The sequence below is a fragment of the Meriones unguiculatus genome, chromosome 15 (genome assembly GCF_030254825.1).
Source record: "Meriones unguiculatus strain TT.TT164.6M chromosome 15, Bangor_MerUng_6.1, whole genome shotgun sequence".
NCBI classification, from domain to species: Eukaryota; Metazoa; Chordata; class Mammalia; order Rodentia; family Muridae; genus Meriones; species Meriones unguiculatus.
The window spans coordinates 35,004,599-35,021,504 of NC_083362.1; the positions used below are offsets into that span (position 1 = coordinate 35,004,599).

The following is a 16,906-nucleotide window of genomic DNA, read 5'->3' on the forward strand; positions in this document are numbered from 1 at the left end:
AAACACAAATCACGTCCTACTGATTCTTTCTCCTGCTTCATTACTGCACGAGCTTGGTGACATTACTTTGTTTGTGTCAGTGATGACTGAGAAGCCCCTTATCTCAATGTCGCTGAGAGAACCATAGACATCATCTACACATGCAGTGAAGGCACTAAAGTAACATCTAATCTATAATGATGCTTAAGATCAAGTGCACATAAATATACGGTAAAGTCCAATTTAATATTGTTAATAAACATGAAATAGTTATCATAATTGTCTCAAATTTTTTCAAGATGACATTCCAAACTAAAACAGATGATCTTATAGAGCAGAACTCAACAACACACCAACTCTTCTTGAGAGGCCAAATAACTCCAATAGTTACAGATTAAGTATTGTCAGTGTCTAAGCCAATCAAAAATCTCTAAGATTTGTTATCTCACAACTTAGGGTCCTGCTGGAGAGCGTGGTGGACCAGGTCCTGCAGGGCCCAGAGGGGTGGCTGGAGAACCAGGCAGAGATGGAGCCCCAGGAAGTCCCGGAATAAGGGTAAGGAGACACGCTTGTTTGACAATACAAATAATGACAGATTGAAGAGAACTTCAACCAGACAATACCTTTCAGAAGGCGCAAAGAAACAAACCAATTTTATTTAAGAAAATATGGGTCAAGACAGACCAAGGAAGAAAAGAAAATTATATAGTTGACTAAGATAAGTTTTCAAACAACAAATAGGGAGTATATTTACAAGGCTACATATATATGTATATATGGAAATATCAAAGCTGTACAAGAATGCTGTACTTTTTCATTTTAAGTACCCTGACTTCTCTGTTTTTCATTTAGGGTGCTACTGGAAGCCCAGGAGGACCAGGCAATGATGGGAAACCAGGACCTCCCGTATGTACAATTATGACATCTTTTATAACTAGCCCACTAAGAAATGAAATGCATACTTTGGCTTTATCGAAATATGTGGATGCATTATACTTTGGTTATTTGTTCATCAAACCCTGGCTAAGGCAGTTGTTTTTCTTACTAGGGAAGTCAAGGAGAAAGTGGTCGCCCTGGTCCTCCTGGCCCATCTGGCCCCCGGGGTCAACCTGGTGTCATGGGTTTCCCTGGTCCTAAAGGAAATGATGTAAGTTATATAATTTCTTCAATAAATATTTGACATATAGCCTATCATCTTCTATATGAAAGTGCAAAGATACCTAAGGCTTAGCCTCTTCTTTGAACATATGTGAAAACTGAGCAGCATATAAGAATAGAGACAAATATTTAATTGGCTATGGGTGTGTGTATGAGTATGGCCTTGCATGTGTGGAGGGTCAAAAATAGGGTTTGGACATTGATTAGTTATTTTATTTTGATTGTGTAAACCCTTGCTCTTTTCTTTAGGGTGCGCCTGGCAAGAATGGTGAAAGGGGTGGTCCTGGAGGACCTGGCCTTCCAGTATGTGTCTTTTGTTTATATCTAGCTTTCTAATAATTTATCTAGCTCCAGCCTCAGTAATTCATTGTCATATGTATTAATTCTGCTTCCTTGACTGTTATTATTGTAGGGCCCTGCTGGAAAGAACGGTGAAACTGGACCTCAGGGTCCCCCAGGCCCAACTGTAAGTATTCATATGATTGCAGATAGATGTGGGTGGAGAGAAAAGAGGGTCAAGACTTCAAAAATTATGTTATAATGCCATAACATTTCACTAAGCAGTTACTAGACTCCCTTACTTTATTATCACATTAAAAACTGGCATTAACTATATGTTGTACTTAATTTGCCTTGAGTATCTTCTATAGCCCAAGTTTCCCTACTCTTAATAGTCTTACCTTTTAAAGTAAGCAATAGGCCTACTAATATATGAACTGCAGCTTACATAGGAAAGGATGTTGCAAATTCACAATGGAGTAAGTATATCATCATGTTTCTCAAACAGGGCCCATCTGGTGACAAGGGAGATGCTGGGCCCCCCGGTCCACAAGGATTACAGGTAAGAGCTTAGTGTTTGAATGTTATTAGCATTTAAGAGAAAATTCCATATTTCATTTTCATACATATTTTTGCTACATAAATACACTTCAGCATGTTTGTGACTGTGCTACATGTTCTTAAGAAACTTAGTTTGTAAGCCTTTCTTCTATCTGGAAATAAAATGTTAATAGTAGTTTCTTCTATGGCTATTCTAGAATACACATCTAAAGTTATTTCAAATAAACTGAACTCCTAGAGTTCTATATGCATGCACTCATTTTATATTATAATAAAAGTCCATATAGCCAAATTCCTCTGCTCTTATTCATTTGTATGTACAGAAAACAAAAAATACAGATATGAGCAAAAGTTTGTAAGACATAACTATCCCCTATATGTCACTGGTTTGAAAAGGCAAACATTTTGAACCTTGAAAAATATGAAAATCATGTCATGAACTACCTTGAAAACCATGTTTACATGTAAAAAGCTTTCACAAAGCCTTGTTTGAAGTGATCACACAATGCTATTCTGCCGATTTTTAGGGCATACCTGGTACCAGTGGTCCTCCAGGAGAAAATGGAAAACCGGGAGAACCAGTAAGTTTTACACTATTTTTCAACATTTAGCAATTAAAAGAAAAAAGTCAGAGTCATATATCAGTTATTAACTTTGTATGTGCTTGTAGCTGAGTTTTGATTGTGTAGATCAATTGATAACATGCTTGCTAGAATGTATGAAACTCTTGGTGAGATCTCTAGCAGAATGTAAACCAAACGTCTGCTGTTCTTCCCATTTCCTTTGGAGAGTTATGTAGGGTTATCAGAAGTTCAAGGTCATCTTTGGCTAAATGAGTTTCAGTTACATGAGACCCTGTTGCAGAAACAACAGCAAAACAAAGATGAATTACTTATAATGCCACTTACACAGAGTTTAAATTTTATATAAAACAAAATTAATTATGGTACACAGCTTTAAGCACTTGTACAATATGCGGGCATGGCAGATGCTGACGTTGCTTATACCTGGGTAATGCACAAGGACAAATGCTTACCATAAATGATTTTGACCTCCTAGGGTCCAAAGGGTGAAGCCGGTGCACCTGGAGCTCCGGGGGGCAAGGTAATTTCTTCTCTAACCTTTTCACTGTGTTAGAAAGCAACTGATTAGGGAAACTTAAAAAAAAAAAAAGTGCACTGAACCAAAAGGGTCTTTGCTTAGAATAAGATTGACATTATTTGGTAAATCCCTGTAAGCAAACTATGATAATTTCAAAGGCATTAAATTTTCCCCATTGAATACTCCATTTCTCTAACAGTAATAAGCTCCACAGACATAGCCTCCCAAGAAGAAACATTGCTGGTGCATGGGTTCCCTACAGAGAACTGTCTTGGTGGGAAAAGACTAAACTTTACCTGTATGAATAATGACTGTAATTACTTTAAAGACACTTCTACTTTAATCAGGACAAATACACATCTCATCGTTTTACACCTTTTAAGAGGTTCCTGTTCTCAACAACTGATCAAACTTTTATACTCATAAAAATTTCAAAACTATTAAAAATTATAAGTTTAAAACCTAGTAGACATAATCAAAACTATATAATTTGCAGTGCATTTTCTCTCTGAAAGTCTGATTCTAATGTGGCTCTTACATTTTCAATGATAGGGTGATGCTGGCGCACCCGGAGAACGAGGACCCCCGGGAGCTGCAGGGACCTCTGGTCCTAGAGGAGCAACTGGACCCCCTGGCCCTGAGGGAGGAAAGGTAACTGTTGTTTCCAAATCCCCTAGACTTTAGAGGATGCACTTCAATTGTTTTCTTGTCATCTGCCATGTATCTCTTCATTGCAGGGCCCTGCTGGTCCCCAAGGTCCTCCCGGTTCTTCTGGTTCTCCTGGTCTGCAAGGGATGCCAGGGGAGAGAGGAGGTCCTGGGAGTCCTGGTCCAAAGGGTGAAAAGGTACATATTGTTTTTTCTTGATTCTACAATAAAACAGACCTTGTAGATTAAAGGAAAGCCATGTTACTTGAAACTATTTCCAAAATTATTGTTATTATTTTCAGTGAAATTGGACATTGACTGCTATAACAATTATTATCAAAGTGTCAACTCTAAGTCCACCAAGTCCTGAGGGTTGCTCTTCTTGGTCGCCTTTGGTGGAGATGGGGAGGCTTTTACCTGGTGACACTGGCTTTTGTTTGGCAGGGTGAACCAGGGGGTACGGGTGCTGACGGATCTCCTGGAAAGGATGGGCCAAGGGTGAGTAGTCACACGTGTGAGAAATGAGCCTTGACTATACATGATGTGTGGTAGACCCTATTTCTGCTTTTAGTGTTTCAAAGGACTATTCTTGTTAACCATGTGTCACCACATTTTGGGCATTAAAAAAGACACTAAAACTATTTAAATTCTTAGCTTGCATCTATTCCCTAAGGATGGAGAGAATCCTTACTGATATAAAAAAGCCAGGGATGACTATCATAATGTATCAATAAAATCAAAGTGATTAATACTGCTAAGAAATACAGTTTTAAAAAAGATGTTACCACAAGATTTTATGCCACATTCAATTTATCCTCTTTAAAAAAAAAGTGAAAAAGGAATGGCTCAATAAACTCTCTTATTTTAATTACCTTCCACAATCATACTAACAGAATATTGAATTTACTAGACTCATATTTATACATAGCAATGAACATATCATTTGAGCCATGAGAGAACAAAACCTATCCATTTTAGTAGATAAATGTCTCTACTCTGCACTTTATTTAATTAATTCAACAAATCATGTTTTTGTATTTGTTCTTGAGTTTTTTGTTTTTTGTTTTTGTTTTTTTTCCAAAACTAAGAGTGTTTCTGTTTGCAGGGCCCTGCTGGTCCTATTGGGCCCCCTGGCCCAGCTGGGCAGCCTGGAGAAAAGGTAACAACATTACTGAAAACAAAAATCAGTCTTTGATTTAATAGCTACAGAACAGTGACAGCATTGTTTGCTCCTTTCCCAGGGTGAAGGTGGTGCCCCTGGACTTCCGGGTGTGGCTGGACTCCGAGGTGGTCCTGTAAGTGTCGAAGGCATTTTCCACATACTCCCACCCCACAGGGGCCATCCCTTTGTTCTAGTAGCTTTGCCCCTAGTACTCTCTGGTCCTCATGATTAAGGCTCTATGTTTAAAATATATGAGATGCAAGAAAATGCTTAAAATTTTTTTAAAAAACACAGATAATTTTAAGGTTTTAAGGATTATTTTCTGAATAACTCTGGGGAAAGTAAATAAATTGAAAAATAGTATACATTTCTAAATGAGCATTTGTGTTAATGGATCAGCCATATTTTACAGCTCAAGGATATGTCAACCAGCACACACAGCTTTGTACAATAGCAGTTAGCCCGATCACTCTCAGACAGGATCCCAGCTTCCCACAAGCATTAGCAGAAAGATAAACATATTTGTTTGAAAAACTTAGCTCAGAGTAGTGAGTGTCTCTCACTGGAAGAGGCTTTTGTAAGTGACGTCATCCCACATGCCTGGCTAGTTCTACTTTTATACTTATTTATGTAATATATGAGCCTAAATGAGCATTTCTTAAACTTGACCAAAAGCTTCTTCCAATTAAAAATTTGTTTGCCTTTTAAAAAGCTTGACACTCAAGATACATCGTGTTGGTTTGTTTAATCAATGAACTGGTTATGTTTTACCCTTTTGCCAAATTTAAATACTTTATTTTTGGAAGTTATATATTTACATGTATTAAGTATTTGAATTCTTTAAGGATATATTCCTTGCAAGGGATGTCACGTTCAGAGGCAGAAGAAATCAACAGTCCTAGAGTTCTTCCTTCTTAATTTTGATAAGAAGTAGAAAAGACTTCTAGATTAAGCTGTTTACTGCTTTAGCACATTTCCCAATACAGAAAGATGAGATGCTACAGAGATGCATAGCCGCTGTGGGAAAGGCCTTCACAGGGACTCACAATATATGTTCCTTCAGGGTGAAAGAGGTGAACCGGGGCCTCCAGGACCTGCCGGCTTCCCAGGTGCTCCTGTAAGTATGGATATATCTAAGCATGAATGTCACAATGCATATTTTATCATCTTGATGAAAACTAGCAGACGCAAGAGGCAGAGCAATAGCATGATTTTCATTTTCAAATTAATAACCCTTGGGAAGACTTTGTCTCAAGTGGCAAATCCTATCTCTGTTCTTCCTCTTTTCTTATCATCCTACTCTGACTGATTTGCTTTGGCATGTGGTCAGGGAACCTCATCTCCCTATTTGATGGTAACATCTTTCTAGCTTTAAAAAAAAAAATCAGCTGTGTTCTAAACAGAAAAAATGATAAGCCAAGTGTGCTGTGAAGGAAGTGGGCTCACAGGCTGTCGCTGTTGCTATGTGCAGGGACAGAACGGTGAACCAGGGGGTAAAGGAGAAAGAGGCGCCCCAGGAGAGAGAGGTGAAGGAGGCCCTCCCGGAATCGCAGGACCCCCTGGAGGCTCTGGACCTGCGGTAAGTCTTATTGCAGTAAGGTATTTTGGGTTAATTAATAATTTAATATTTTATTATTTTTGTGTTATGGGAGGAGGGTGTAATCTTTATAGGAATATAGTTCATAATTTTAATTTTGGCTTCAGTAGTTGGGATATGATCAGATGTGAGCTATTTTAATCTCCTCAGGGAGCGTTACAGGTTTCCCAATGCTTAACATTAACGATTTTGTCCATTTTTTTATTTTGGTGCTGTACTCAATATGCCTTTCCTGCTCTTTATGTTTAGGGTCCTCCTGGTCCTCCAGGTGGCAAGGGTGAACGTGGCAGTCCTGGTGGTCCTGTGAGTATTAATTCTCTTAACTATCACACTATGAACTGCTATTGAATAGATTTATTGATTCCAATCTATGTAAAGACCAGCTAACAACACTAGAGCCGGAGAGAGACCACAACAGTCAGTCAGTCAGTCTTTGGTAGTTGTGTGTAAACTCAAAGGGAGCAGGGCAAACCATAAATGATTGCAAGAAAGAATTCAGTTCCCAGTCCATCCTTATCATCATATCTGTGTGTTTACAGATTTGTGTTCTAGTTTTCCACTAATGAGTACATTGCCATTTCAACAGGGTGCTGCTGGCTTTCCCGGTGGACGCGGTCTTCCTGGTCCTCCTGGCAACAATGTAAGCTCTTTCCAGTCTTTTTCTTTCAATGTACCTTACAGAAGGATGTTATAAATCTAGGATAAGAAAGTGCTTTTTTTTGATATGTATAAAATTTTAGCATCTGCCAAATCCCATATAAAATAAAAAATAAGTAAAAGGCAAGGGAGAAAAAAAAACATTTGGAACTGGAGAGATGTCTCAGTGGTTAAGAGCACTGTCTGCTCTTCCAAAGGACCTGGGTTCAATTCCACCCACAAAGCAGCTCACATCTGTCTATGCCGCCAATTCCAAGGAATCTGACAGCTGCACACTAATGCACATAAAATAAAAAATAATAAAATATGTTATTTAAAAAAACTTTCAAGTACCTTTAAATGTCGATTATTTACAGGGTAACCCAGGCCCCCCAGGGCCTAGCGGTGCTCCCGGCAAGGATGGCCCTCCAGGTCCTGCAGGTAACAGTGGTTCTCCTGGCAGCCCTGGAATAGCTGGACCAAAAGGTGATGCTGGCCAGCCTGGAGAGAAGGGACCACCTGGTGCTCAGGGCCCTCCAGTAAGTACTTTCGTTGTTCTGATGATAGGCCATATATTCTGATAACAAATTTAATAGAAAAAATAGAGTTGTGTAGCAATGAGCTGAATCTTCCTTATCTATTGCAACAGGGAGCCCCAGGCCCACTTGGGATTGCAGGGCTTACCGGAGCACGAGGTCTTGCTGGACCACCAGGCATGCCAGGTCCTAGGGGTAGCCCTGGGCCTCAAGGTATCAAGGTAAGTGTGGTCATTTTTGCATTGGATTTTTGCTTCTCTTCATAGATATAGAGATTTATTCACTGCATCAGATATTAAAAAAAAGTTTCTGGTCAAGGTGCAAATTATCGAAGAGCTGACTTTCTTGACACAAAGATTTTATTAAATCATTTCAAAACACACAGACAAAGCAACAAGCCTTGAATATATACACAAAGAAGACAACATCACAGAAAAACACCTTGTTAAAAAACTAGTGAGCGTTCTTCAGTTTGTTCACTATAACCATGAAGGGAGAAACTGTTTCAGCTCAAAAAATATAGGAAATTTTAATTGATACCAATTTCCCATCCCTTGAAGCACTATGCATTCTTGGTTTTCTTTCATTGGTATTGCTGAGATGATGTTTTATCAAGATTTTTCTGCTCTACTCACAATCTTCTGTTCCTCACAATCAAATGTGCTCTGATTAAGAGAGCCTTCTGCTACTCTGAATCTCTGAGCAATTATGAAAATCCAAAAATATTGCTTCCCATTTTTTTTCTCCTATGGAAAAAAATGTTTCAAGAAAGTTAAACATCAATAGAAATGGAATAAGACATATTTCACCCTCCAAAGTTAAGCAAGCTGGTAACACCCTGTAGTTTGTGTCTTAAAGTGAAATGTCTTTTTAAAATTTTCTTTTACACAGGGTGAAAGTGGAAAACCAGGAGCCAGTGGCCACAATGGGGAACGCGGTCCTCCTGGACCCCAAGGTCTTCCTGGTCAGCCTGGCACTGCTGGTGAACCCGGAAGGGATGTAAGTAGCAATTAAGGAAAAGTGTTCAACCAGCCAGCTAATGATCAAATTGTTTAACATACTTTCTTTTAAAATTATATTTATTAAACGTTGTTTGTGTGTGTGTGTGTGTGTATATGCATGAGCATATAGAAACCATGCCATACATGTGGAGGTCAGAGGGCAACTTCCAAGAATCAGTTCTCTTCCTTCGACAATATAGCTCCCAGGATATTGAACTCCAGTCACCGGGCTTAGTCATAGGCGCCTCTAGCCAGTAAACCATCTCTCCAGTCTGAAATTCAAGTATCAGTTAAAGAAAGGCACACTACAGCTTAATGTCTGATATGTGGATATATATATATATATATATATATGTTATATATTATAATATATCTGTCATGTAACCTATTTCTCCTTCTTTCTCTGATAATCAGGATTTTTGGTAAAATAGAAAACTATGAAGGCCTATAACCAAGCATATCTCCCAATAAATTCATTAATGAAGAAAATGCAACTGCTAATTTAGGAAACAGCTTAATAACAAAATTACAAGACACAATTTTGTATAAAAACGGTTTTTATTAGGTTGTGATTATTCTTAATTTTTCAACTAATATTTTATATTAACAAAATATAGGGTACTAAGTAATTTTTAAGAGATATATTTAGTGTGGAAATATTAAAGTAAATTGTAGATTTTCATTATAGTTTAGACCTCTGTTTTACAAAAAATATTTATTAACTGTATTATAAATACCATTTTAGGCTTTTTAAATTAGTAATCTCTTCAGACTGTGGAATTTTAGCAAAACAGAAATCCTACATATCTCCCAAAGAATTATGATTCTTCGAAGAGCTAAACCACATTGTAATATATGAGAATCTTTTTTTTTCCTATTTAACAGATAGTCTTTTTTAAAGTTTATTTTTTATTACAGTTTATTCACTTTGTATCCCAGCTGTAACCCCCTCCCTCCCTATCCTACCCTCTTTCCCTCTTTTTCTCCCATGCCTCTCCCGTAGTCCAATAAGGGAGGTCCTTCTCCCATTCTATCTGACCCTAGTCTATCAGGTCTCATCTGGACTGGCTGCATTGTCTTCTTCTGTGGCCTGGTAAGGCTACTCCTACCTCAGGGGGAGGTGATCAAAGAGCCAGCCACTGAGTTCATATCAGAGACAGTCCCTGTACCCCTTACTAGGAAACCCACTTGGACACTGTGCTGCCATTGGCTACATCTGTGCAGGGGTTCTAGGTTATCTCCATGCATGGTCCTTGGTTGTATTATCAGTCTCAGAAAAGACCCCTGGTCCCAGAATTTTTGGTTCCTTGGGAATCTTTTACCAAAAACAACTTTTTTTTTTGCTTCTACTGAAAGATAAGGGCAGCAAGGGAATGAAAATAAGAGGGGAAAGGAAAATTTACTAAAATATCAATTATTCATAATGGTATCTAATACTTTGTATACAAATTAGAAATTATCTTTAAGAGTAAAAGCTTGCACTGTATTTGAATGATTTCAATTCATCTGCTCTCCCCACCCCACTCTCTTTTTTCTTTTTTATTATTATTTTTTAATAATAGTTACAGTTTGTTAACTTTGTATCCCTGCTGTATCCCCCTCCTTCATTCCCTCCCAATTCCACCCTCCCTCCCTCATCTCCTGCCTGCCCCTTTCCAAGTCCACTGATATGGGAGAACCTCCTCCCTTTTCATCTGACCCTGGTTTATCGGTATTTTCAGGACTGGCTGCAAAATCCTCTTCTGTGGCTAGCAGGGCTGCTCCTCCCTCGGGGGGGGGGGGGGTTGGAGGTCAAAGAGCCCGCCATTGAGTTCATGTCAGAAACAGTCCCTGTTCCCCTTATTAGGGTACCCACTTGGATTCTGAGCTATGGGTTACATCTGAGCAGAGGTTCTAGGTTACATTAATACATGGTCCTTGGTTGGAGAAACAGTCTCATAAAAGACCCCTGTCTGTGCCCAGATATATGTGGTCCTTGTGGAGCTCCTGTCCTCTCCAGGTCATATTAACTCCCCCTTCTCCTCCACTCTCTTTTAACCAGGGAAACCCTGGATCAGATGGTCAGCCAGGTCGTGATGGATCTCCTGGTGGCAAGGTATAAGAAATTTATGTAGAGTAGACCTTGTAACTGAATCAGATGGTTGTCATACTTACATGAGATCTGTGGATTTGTTCCAGGGTGATCGTGGTGAAAATGGTTCTCCTGGTGCCCCAGGCGCTCCTGGTCATCCAGGCCCACCTGGTCCTGTTGGTCCAGCTGGAAAAAGTGGTGACAGAGGAGAAACGGTGAGTTCTAGTATGCTGCTTATCTCTCGATGTGCCGCTGTCCCTCAAAAAGAGGCAGGGTGGGGCGGTAGGGTGCTACTCTTGCCCTCATGATGTCTGTATTAGTTTCTGTCAGTATTAATACGGGCAGCTCTCTGTTGGCTGTGGGAATGTAGTCAGCATAAACAAAACTCTTCTCCTGCTCTTTTTGTTTAGACTCCTTTGTAAAGATAGTGGAAGGGAACAGATTTTGAAGAAAAGCACAATATTAGCTTCCAGGAATAGTATGTGTACTATGATCCCAGCTCAATGAAGCTAGCAATTTTTAAAAGAAAACTATTTTCATTTTTTAAAAATTTCAGAAATGTTTATTGAATTTAATTTTTAAATTTAATTTAATTTTTAATCTTTTATATAATACATATTTCTCCTTCCTGATTACTCTCAGATACTCCTGTCCTCCTACACACTCAACTTTTTAAAATGGTGTTGAATCAATGATGATAATAATCACTTGCTTGCTTGCCTCCTAGGGGCCCGCTGGTCCTTCCGGTGCTCCAGGTCCTGCTGGAGCTCGGGGTGCTCCTGTAAGTACTGAGCATTTGCTCTGATGTGTTTTTAAACTCATTTTAGAGTATAAGAAACAGTCTGTGGCTTTTTTAAATGTTCAGAAAATAGTTAAGTTGTCAGATATGGAACTATGAAGAAGATATAAACTTTCATTTGATGATACCAAAACCAATTCAGCTTCTAAAATTTCCATGCAAATAATGATACAGACATCAGTTACAAGGATTTCAATTATCAGTCCAAAATTAGAGCTGAAACAATTTTCATTATCCCATTTGTAAAGTATCTTTTGATAGGAATTACTAGCTAATGGGATCCTATATAATAATATATTTCTTACTATAAATCTAATAAGATGCTATGTACTATGATTATAAAGCTAATAAAGTTTCATAGACTATAATAGATTTATTATTACAAATTCAATTGTATTTTCTTGATATATAATAAAATCCTTAATTTGAAATCTTTTTCTACAGGGTCCCCAAGGTCCACGAGGTGACAAAGGTGAAACTGGTGAGCGTGGTTCTAATGGTATCAAAGGACACCGAGGATTCCCTGGCAATCCAGGCCCCCCAGGTTCTCCTGTGAGTGCACACACCATTCATTAGAAGCTCTCCTTCACTGCATGACTAACAAAATAAACTACAAGAGATGAAGCATACACTCAAGAGCTTATTTGAAATAACAGTTTGGCATGAAACAATGAAATGAAAGAGAACTTATTTCATCAGAGTCATTTTGTTCTGCCCTGATCGCAAACAGTCCCTTCCAAAGTCTTGAGAGTTCTTCACTGGTCTGTACCCCTTCTTGCTTTCCAGGGTGCTGCTGGTCACCAGGGTGCAGTTGGTAGTCCTGGACCTGCAGGTCCCAGGGTAAGTGTCATAAAGTGCATTGGAGAATGCACATTTAGAAAATGTTTACACTAGGAATATAGTCTAGCATTATAACATCATATTCATTTCTTTAGGGACCAGTTGGACCACATGGGCCTCCTGGAAAAGATGGGACAAGTGGACATCCGGGTCCTATTGGGCCACCAGGACCTCGAGGCAACAGAGGTGAAAGAGGATCTGAGGTAAGACATGTTAATTTGTTGTAATCTAATGTTTCACTAACATTGCATTGTTTGTAAACTGAGGTAGACAGTATAGTCAATTTAGAAAATGAAAGTTAATTTAACACAGTCTTGATTACATTAGACTTTTGGTGTTACGATAACATGGAGGAAAAATATGTCCTTAGATGAGTGACATTTCAATGTAGTGACATCTACTCAACTAGTCAAATAAACTATGCTATGCTGATTTCAATCAGAGAACTCATAGATATAACTTTTATTTTTGTAGAAGTTTTACTGATTAAACAAACTATAAAATTTCTATGATGCTTGTTTTTACCCACCTAGGGCTCTCCAGGCCACCCTGGAGCACCAGGGCCCCCAGGACCCCCTGGTGCACCTGGTCCCTGCTGCGGTGGGGGTGCTGCCATTGCTGGAGTCGGAGGTGAAAAGTCTGCTGGGTTTGCACCATATTATGGAGATGAACCGATGGATTTCAGGATCAACACCGAGGAGATTATGTCTTCACTCAAATCTGTTAACGGACAAATAGAGAGTCTCATCAGTCCTGATGGTTCTCGGAAAAACCCTGCTCGGAACTGCAGAGACCTGAAATTCTGCCACCCTGAACTCAAGAGTGGTATGTTTGCATCTTTCTCACTCGTGGCTGTAGACATCCAGAAAATCTGCTTATATTAGAATTTGAATAAGAAAATATTTCCGATTGAAAGTATTTTGAAGCCTTTATACTTCCAAAACATTGTTAATTGAGTTGGAAATGCTTGATAGTAAAGAGGAAAAACAATATTTGAAGGTATTAAAGTAAAAGATAACTTCAAAATATTTCAAATATAAGAAATTTTAAGGACAGTTTTACAGAAAATTTAACACAAATATTAATAAATACCAAAACCAAAATAATTTACATGGAAATTATTTCATTGTTAGATATGAACAATTTTATTATTTCGATTATTGTATTATATTTATTAGAATCCATTTTGTAAATCATTAAATTTCAAACTTTTTTCTTAAATAACTCCTGTTTTTATCAACTTTGGCATGTCTAATTTTATTTTTTATTACTAAAACATATTTATTATATAAAATTAGTCTTTATAGTTTCAAATTTTGAAATCCTTCAGATTTTTTCAGGCTTTTAAATATATTGATACAAACCACTGATTTTGCTCAGGCTTCTGGACATTACTTAAAATAGAAAATAAGTATCGATTAAGTTAAAATATGGACTAGAATGTTAAATTAAGCCATAAATCTGGACTAGAATGTTATCTTTAAAAGATGAGATTTAGACATATATAAGACACCAATCAGTCAACAGTAACACCATCTGTGTTGTTTTCAGGCCTTTATGGCTCTTACTAGGTTTTCAGTACAGAGATATCGATCGGTTGTGCTCTATTTCATATAAATACACTAGTGCCCGATACCCTGAACCAAGTAAACAATCAAATCTTCTGGTCCAGGCTCCACTTCCGAATTTTATAACTAATTTTGATTATCTCTTTTGGTGACTTTTCAGGAGAATATTGGGTTGATCCTAACCAAGGTTGCAAAATGGATGCTATCAAAGTATTCTGTAACATGGAAACTGGGGAAACATGCATAAATGCCAGTCCTATGACTGTTCCACAGAAGAACTGGTGGACAGATTCTGGGGCCGAAAAGAAGCATGTTTGGTTTGGAGAATCTATGAATGGTGGTTTTCAGGTAAGAAAAGATATACTTTTTAAGCAAATGTATGAATAATTACCTGTTTTTCCTTGGTCGTGGCTACTATGTAGAATACCTCAAACACTATTGCTCCTATAAAAGGCTAAATTATACTAGTTCAATACATATAAACATCTTTCTTTAACTTGCTGAGGCATTTATCTCTGCACACAATAAAATATAATCATATAATGCATGTGAACAACTTAGAGTTCAATATCGTACTAATATTGCATAAATCCCTTACCTGAGGTTTCAGTCACAAATCTTGATTTGCCATTTTTTTCTTCTTATAGTTCAGCTATGGCAATCCTGATCTTCCTGAAGATATCCTAGATGTACAGCTGGCATTTCTCAGGCTTCTCTCTAGCCGGGCCTCCCAGAACATTACATACCACTGCAAGAACAGCATTGCCTACATGGATCAGGCCACTGGCAATGTAAAGAAGGCCCTGAAGCTGATGGGATCGAATGAAGGGGAATTCAAGGCTGAAGGAAACAGCAAATTCACTTACACCGTTCTGGAGGATGGCTGCACTGTAAGTACCAGCAAGCAGGATGACAAATAGAATGTGTTGCTTAATCATCCAAACTATTTTGGGAAGAAGAAATAAAAACTAAGGAAGACAAAAGCTGCCTGTCTTGTGGCAGGAATTATCTAACACCTGCTTATTTGTTAGAGAAATATTAAATATTATGATAATTGAATAGACCTTAACTTCAAGATGGAAAACAGTTGAAATGAAAATGGTTGAAATTTAAACTCATAAAACAATTTTGATAACCAGGATATTTACTGTACATTTTACATACTAGCTATCTATTATGGAAAGCCCATCAGAGATAACTACTTCTTTTATGACATAAAGTCTGACTTAAGATCTATTCTTTTTTTCTCATAGTTTATTCAAAGCGGGAATTCCCTTCCAATGTTAGCCACTCTGCTGTGGGTGACTCGGCCACTTCTTTTTAAACCAACTTCTTTTTAAACCAGTATGGCAGCAGTAACCAGAACTAGACATGTCAGTGGGCTAGTCTGTGGTAATCTCCCTTCTGGCTTACCTTTTGAGTCACACCAGGCTGTAATTAACAACGTTATTCACCATCTGAGAGCAGCAAAGCTTCAAATACAGAATTTTCATATGTCTAGACTGTTTTCTGTGCATGAACTGTGAGAGCAGAAGACAGTTTTCCAATGTAATCAGTTAAGGAAAGTGTCTAAGTAACTGAAATGTCATGATGTTTTTTCTTATACATTTTTTTTTTATCTTTTGAATAGAAACACACTGGGGAATGGAGCAAAACAGTCTTTGAATATCGAACACGCAAGGCCATGAGACTACCCATCATAGATATTGCTCCTTATGACATTGGTGGTCCTGATCAAGAATTCGGTGTGGATGTTGGCCCTGTTTGCTTTTTGTAAGCCAAACTCCATCTGAAGACCCTTTTAAACAAGAAATGCATCCATGTGTTTGTCTTGTTCTAATCTTGTCAACCAGTGCAAGACCGACTAAATTCCAGTTATTTATTTCCAAATTGTTGGAAAAAGTATAATTTGACAAAAAGAGAATACTTTTTTGCTGTTTCACCCACCCAATACAGTTCAAATGCTTTTGTTTTATTTTTTTACCAATTCCAACTTCAAAATGTCTCAATGGTGCTATAATAAATAAACGTCAACACTTTTATGATAAGACTGTGTTACATTTTTTGAACTCTAGCCCATCTGCAGAGCAATGGTCACTCACCAGCAAAAAATAAAATAACATAATCTTTATTTCCCAAACAAGTGAAGCCAAATTAGAAATCATCTGCCTGTTTTTACTACCTCAACTGGTCAGAACAGAAAAATTCTGAGACCTAGAAGACTACACAATTATGTATAACTTGACAAAACTTACAAATCTCATCAATTAACCACATAGAATGTTAATAAAAGCTTAGACCACAGTGCAGACATCTGAAGGACTACCTTTAGTTCCTAATTGTCTTCATCATAGATAAGAGAGCTGTGACAGTGCTTCTCTTCTACTGCTGCTGGTAAACCTGCAGATGTTTGGGAGGGCTTTAAGGACACGTTATGGTGCTAATGGGTTTTCACTTTTAGAGCTCTAGATCAAAACCAGCAACTTTAATTGAAGCCATATATCTGTCTTCTGCCAGAAAGATTAACTGGCATGCCGCAGGAAGCTTTCTCCCTAGCCTGCAAAAATCAACAACAGAAAACAGGTTTTGGGGTTGTTTTGTCACAGTGATATAGAAAATGTTTTAAACTTTTCCTCTTGAAAGCTTGTATGTAGTTGTTAATCTTTTTTTTTCTTACAGTCACTCATAATAAAATATCATAATGAAACATTCCTGTTTTGTCACTTTTCACACATTTAACAATGACATTTGAGAACTTCAGTAATTTTCTAGATAAAGTCTAATTGTGTAGTTTACTAGTACATCATTTAAAATATAACGTATCCTATGTGCAGAAAAAGTTATGTGTCCTAGTGAATTCTGTATATTTTAGATCAGATTTAGTAGAGACCTTGACGTTATTTCAAACAGAGAACACTAGATTTGAGGAAATCAATATCCGAAAAGGGTTCCAGAGAAAACTGCTGTGTCA

General features: G+C 37.8%; 1 protein-coding gene across 1 annotated transcript in view; it reads left to right on the forward strand.

Moving 5' to 3' along the window:
* Positions 1–15,983, forward strand: part of Col3a1 (collagen type III alpha 1 chain) — a 36,501-nt gene extending 20,518 nt beyond the window's left edge. The window contains exons 22-51 of the mRNA XM_021648014.2: positions 436–534; positions 832–885; positions 1,028–1,126; positions 1,387–1,440; positions 1,550–1,603; positions 1,925–1,978; positions 2,505–2,558; positions 3,037–3,081; positions 3,631–3,729; positions 3,816–3,923; positions 4,170–4,223; positions 4,831–4,884; positions 4,967–5,020; positions 5,951–6,004; positions 6,359–6,466; positions 6,734–6,787; positions 7,071–7,124; positions 7,498–7,659; positions 7,770–7,877; positions 8,548–8,655; positions 10,699–10,752; positions 10,836–10,943; positions 11,456–11,509; positions 11,972–12,079; positions 12,314–12,367; positions 12,463–12,570; positions 12,901–13,192; positions 14,096–14,283; positions 14,583–14,825; positions 15,566–15,983. Of these exons, the coding sequence (XP_021503689.1) occupies positions 436–534; positions 832–885; positions 1,028–1,126; positions 1,387–1,440; positions 1,550–1,603; positions 1,925–1,978; positions 2,505–2,558; positions 3,037–3,081; positions 3,631–3,729; positions 3,816–3,923; positions 4,170–4,223; positions 4,831–4,884; positions 4,967–5,020; positions 5,951–6,004; positions 6,359–6,466; positions 6,734–6,787; positions 7,071–7,124; positions 7,498–7,659; positions 7,770–7,877; positions 8,548–8,655; positions 10,699–10,752; positions 10,836–10,943; positions 11,456–11,509; positions 11,972–12,079; positions 12,314–12,367; positions 12,463–12,570; positions 12,901–13,192; positions 14,096–14,283; positions 14,583–14,825; positions 15,566–15,712 (2,886 nt within the window). The 3' untranslated portion in view covers positions 15,713–15,983. The remainder of the gene's footprint in view (positions 1–435; positions 535–831; positions 886–1,027; positions 1,127–1,386; positions 1,441–1,549; positions 1,604–1,924; positions 1,979–2,504; positions 2,559–3,036; positions 3,082–3,630; positions 3,730–3,815; positions 3,924–4,169; positions 4,224–4,830; positions 4,885–4,966; positions 5,021–5,950; positions 6,005–6,358; positions 6,467–6,733; positions 6,788–7,070; positions 7,125–7,497; positions 7,660–7,769; positions 7,878–8,547; positions 8,656–10,698; positions 10,753–10,835; positions 10,944–11,455; positions 11,510–11,971; positions 12,080–12,313; positions 12,368–12,462; positions 12,571–12,900; positions 13,193–14,095; positions 14,284–14,582; positions 14,826–15,565) is intronic.
* Positions 15,984–16,906: the final 923 nt, after the last annotated feature.